General features: G+C 46.2%; 1 protein-coding gene across 1 annotated transcript; it reads left to right on the top strand.

Moving 5' to 3' along the window:
* Positions 1–620: 620 nt before the first annotated feature.
* On the top strand, positions 621–4,567 carry LOC129242036 (uncharacterized). The gene is made up of 2 exons (XM_054878596.1): positions 621–4,439; positions 4,541–4,567. The coding sequence occupies exons 1-2, from the start codon at positions 621–623 to the stop codon at positions 4,565–4,567; spliced, it is 3,846 nt and encodes a 1,281-aa protein (XP_054734571.1).
* The last annotated feature ends 442 nt before the right edge of the window (positions 4,568–5,009 follow it).

The following is a 5,009-nucleotide window of genomic DNA, read 5'->3' as shown; positions in this document are numbered from 1 at the left end:
AATTTATTTACTGCTTATTATTCATCTCGCAATTACCGCATATTTTACCGCTTAAGTTTTTACCGCATAACTTACCGCTTTAGATAATGTATATAAAGGCAACCGCGCTTAGTGTTAAATTATAATATAAGAACCTATTAAACGAAAAGGTTGTGTTTTATTTCTCTAAGCGATCCGCGTCATCATTTTTGGTCCTTCGAGCCGGATAGTCAAGCCCGCATTTTAAAAGTTTAGCCAATAGATTTTGGCTAAGGTGCATGCAATGTTAAATAATAAATAACCAGTGAGCGAAAAATATATAAGTAACCAGTGAACAAAAAAAAGGATTTGCGAGTGTGATTAAGGGAAACAAAATTGCAAAATTTTGAATACGTAGGTTCACGGTTTAAATGCAATTAAAATAAAGCTATATAAGCGATAAAAAATTGAAGATATTCAATTAGAAATACAGAATTTCTGTGAGTTGTAATTTCTGTAAGGAGCACATCATTGGCAGTCCTGAGATTGTGAAGAATCTCTTAAAAGGGAATATCAAGGCAATAAAAATTAGTGCGTGGATTTGTGCGTGATAGCAGTGCGCGTATCGTCCTTCGAATTTACTAAAAAAAAAAAAAAAAAAAATGTCGAGTTCCGTGAAAACACGCGACTCTGCGCTTAACGCCATTAAGCGGTATATGGCCAAGAGTACGGACGATGCGTTTACAATGGATGCAGAAAGCATAAAAAGCTATATGCAACTGCTCAGTGAGCAGTGGGCTCGCTTTAATACCGCTCAAGATGCGGTTGAAATTTCGTGCGGAAGTGACAATATGGACATCGAAGAAAGTGTACGAATCCAAGCTGAGACGTGGTACTCTACGGCCTTGGCAAACTTCAACCGCGTACAGAAGTGTCGTGCCGAAGCGCAACCCGCGTCCGTGACAACGCCCGTGTCTGCAGCAATACGACTGCCGAAGATGGAGCTGCCCCAATTCTCTGGGGACTCCACGGAGTGGATCGGTTTTTTCGACGCGTTTTCTACCTTGGTCGACAGTAATGCAGCCCTGTCAAATGGGCAAAAACTGCACTATCTGCGCAGTTGTTTAAGGGGTGATGCGTTAAAAATCATAAGTGGGTTTAAGATATGTGATGTCAACTATGAAGAAGCTTGGGACCTACTAAAATCGCGTTATAAGGTCATGCGCGTTATAGTTGAAGGACATTTTAGAGCTATGGCCAACGTAAAGAGGGCAGCTAGTGACACCGCCGACGCAATTAAGGGAGTGATCGACGCCTTCCAGCAACACATACGCGAGCTTAAGGCTTTGGGACGTCCAGTGGAGTTTTGGGACGATTGGCTAGTGTACGAACTAGTCAATAAATTAGACTTCGAGACACGAAAGCAATGGGAGCTATCACTCGTCACTGATGAGCCTCCGTCATTCGAACAGCTGTCCACGTTTTTAGAAGTTAGATGTCGTTCTCTATCAATGCTATCATCGTCAACGGGATTAGTGCCAGCTAAGGGTAAAACCGCGTCGGTGTGTAAGTCTACGAATGTGTTTCACGCAGTGCAAGATCAGAACAGCACGGGCTGTACATTTTGTAACGGGCCACACAAAATATACAGTTGTGAAAAATTTCGGGACCTTGACGCAAACGGTAAATCGAAATTTGTGAGAGAATCGCGCGTGTGTATGAACTGCTTGAGTTCAGGCCATTATAAGGCAAAGTGTAACAGCACATCTGCATGCAGGATTTGCCATCAACGCCATCACACGCTGTTGCATAATACTGCCGCTATAACTAACGCTACAACCGTTTCTCATTTCGTTAACAGCGCTTCTCTTAGGCCTTTCTCCCCTGCCGCAGACGTCATGCATCAAACGGACACAACCGTTTCATCCGCTAACGGTCCTTCCACAGACACCGCTGCTGCCTGTACGTCTTCATATTTGAATGCCAATCCCAACCAGCCTCATCCAAGAGAAAGGACTGTGCTGTTGGCAACCGCCTTGGTCAAGGTACGCGATTGCTCTGGTCATTGGCAACCCGCTCGCTTGCTGTTTGATTCTGGTTCGCATGCTTCCTTCGTAACCGAGTCATGTGTACAACGCTTAGGATTACCGCGAAGAGGGTCCGCAATATTGATTTCTGGAATTGGTTCCTCCCAAGGGATACGCTCTAGAGGTGAAGTATTACTATCATTATCCTCTCATTTTTCAGCCCAATGCTTTACTGTTGACGCATTGATTCTGCCTAAAATCACAAGTGATTTGCCAACACAGCCCTTGAAGGTGTCGGCGTGGCCGCACATACAAGATCTACTTTTAGCCGATCAGCACTTCATGAAACCCGGGCGTATCGATATCTTGGTCGGAATGGACGTCATGGGACAGCTCCTCTGCTCGGAGATTCGTAAGGGGCCACCCGGTACGCCCATGGCTCAACGAACGGTTTTCGGTTGGACGCTGTTTGGAAATGTCGATGGATCCGAATCCCCTTCGCACGGCTTACAGTCTCTGCATTGTGAAGTCCATTTAGATCGAGCACTCACTAGACTTTGGGAGTTAGAAGAAGCACCGAAAAAGGCCCACCTCACCTACGAAGAACGCTATTGTGAAGAGCTTTTCGAAAAAACGCACAGAAGGTCACCCGACGGTCGATTTATAGTAGAGCTGCCGCTGAAATCTGACGTACCCTTGGGAGCATCGCGAAGTTATGCTGTTCGAAATCTACTAAGCCTCGAAAAAAGACTAGCGCGAGATGACGACCTACGCCAACGCTACAATGAGTTCATGCAAGAACTCATCGACATGAAGCACATGGAACTTGCACCACCGCCAACGGATCAAACGTTTTATATGCCGCATCACCCCGTCGTAAAAGAGTCAAGCGTCACGACTAAATTGAGAGTCGTGTTCAATGCGTCCGCCAAAACCACCACCGGGAATTCGTTGAACGATGCATTATTTGTTGGTCCCCAATTGCAACCAGATTTATATTCAATTCTAACTCGTTTCAGAACACATCGCTACGCAGTAACCGCGGACATCGCGAAAATGTACCGCCAAATATGCATGTCCACGAAAAACCTCGATCTACAACGCATTGTCTGGCGTCGTGACCCGACGTTACCCATAAAAGATTATCGCATGTTGCGCGTTACTTATGGTGTTGCCGCTGCGTCCTACTTAGCCGTTAAATCGCTGCAACAAACCGCAAAATATTCTTCACACATTTGCGCGAAGGCTGCTGCCATCATCCATGAGGACTTTTACATGGATGATCTCCTCACTGGTGCGTCTTCTAAAGAAGAGCTGCTAAGTTTACAACGAAACGTCTCCGAAATACTGAAGGAAGGGGGCTTCGAACTTCGAAAATGGGCGTCTAATTGTGCGGAACTTTCTGAAAATGTTTCGAACGCGTCGGAGAATATATCACACTACCTAGTCGATACTAAAGATGTCCATGCCTTGGGCCTGATATGGAATACAGAGGAGGACTACTTCACGTTCTCAGTTAAGCTGAATCAACCACCCACTAATTTAACGAAGAGAACATTCTTGTCTGATGCTAGCACGCTTTTCGACCCATTGGGTCTGCTCGCTCCAGCGACCATAAGGTCAAAGATGTGGTTTCAGGAGATCTGGCGTATGAGTGTCGGTTGGGATGACGTTGTTCCAGACTGCATCGCAGTACAGTGGCGACAACATCGCTCGGAACTACTACTGCTATCGAGTTTGAAGATAAGTCGCTGGTTTGGCTCAGGAGCAGGTGAGTCGTTCACTGAGCTACATATTTTCGCTGACGCTTCCGAACGCGCTTACGCTGCCGTAATGTACGCGCGCACGTTACACAACGACGGCAGTATTACCGTTGTGCTGATCTCGTCGAAGACTAAGGTAGCACCACTTAAAACAACAACCCTGCCACGCTTAGAATTGTGCGCTGCACATCTTGCTGCAAAATTGGCGCGGAGCGTGTTACATAGCTGGGGTGATCTCCGCTATCCGATCTATGCTTGGACTGACTCCACTATTACATTGGCATGGCTTCAGGCGCACCCTAGTAAGTGGATAACCTTCGTTGCCAATCGCGTTGCTGACATCCAAGAAGTCTTACCGCCTGAATGTTGGAATCATATCCGCTCTGAACTGAATCCAGCAGATTGCGCTTCTAGAGGTGTAACTCCGTCCGAACTACTGCATCAAAAACTATGGTGGTCTGGTCCTGAATTCTTAAAAGGTCCTGATCATTTCTGGAAGCTATCATCTTCGCAACACACAACTCAGTTGGGCGTTCGTAGCAAGGTCGTCGCCCATGCTACGAGCTCAGATGACCACTGGCCGGTATTGATGAAATATTCATCGTATTCCAAGCTGCGCCGCATCATTGCTTACGTGTTAAGGTTTTTCGTCAACGCTCGTGTTAAGACACGAATCAACGCTGCTAAACGGGTCGGTCCTCCCTGCTGTCAAGAGCTATCCGAAGCTGAACTACGCTTGATAAGGTATACACAATCACTGTATTTTTCTAATGAAATTTCTCTTTGCAACAGAAGAAAGCCGATTCCGCTTCGGAGTAGTATTTTGACATTGCAGCCATATCTCGATGGGAAAAACGTCTTGCGAGTAGGAGGTAGGATCAAGAACGCTGAAGTAGCTGCTGATGTAAGACATCCGATTATCCTGCCAAAAAACTGCCCACTTGCGAAACTGATCATTCGCGATATTCACGAAATTACATTACACGCTGGACCCCGCATCATGCAAACCATCCTGCAACATCGATATTGGGTTATTGGCGCCCGCAGCCTAATTCGTAGCACATATCGCAAATGCGTAAGGTGCACCTGTCTCAACCGCAATCTTGCCGCACAATCAATGGGGGATTTACCTGCGATCCGCACCACCTACGCACGCTGTTTCATCCACGCTGCTGTCGATTTTGCTGGACCATATTCTTACAAATTCACTCATGGGAGAGGAGCGAAAGCCACCAAGGGTTATATCTGCGCTTTTATTTGC

This window comes from Anastrepha obliqua, chromosome 3 (genome assembly GCF_027943255.1).
Source record: "Anastrepha obliqua isolate idAnaObli1 chromosome 3, idAnaObli1_1.0, whole genome shotgun sequence".
NCBI classification, from domain to species: domain Eukaryota; kingdom Metazoa; phylum Arthropoda; class Insecta; order Diptera; family Tephritidae; genus Anastrepha; species Anastrepha obliqua.
Note: the sequence above shows the minus strand (reverse complement) of the source record. Positions and strands in the feature narration are given on the sequence as shown.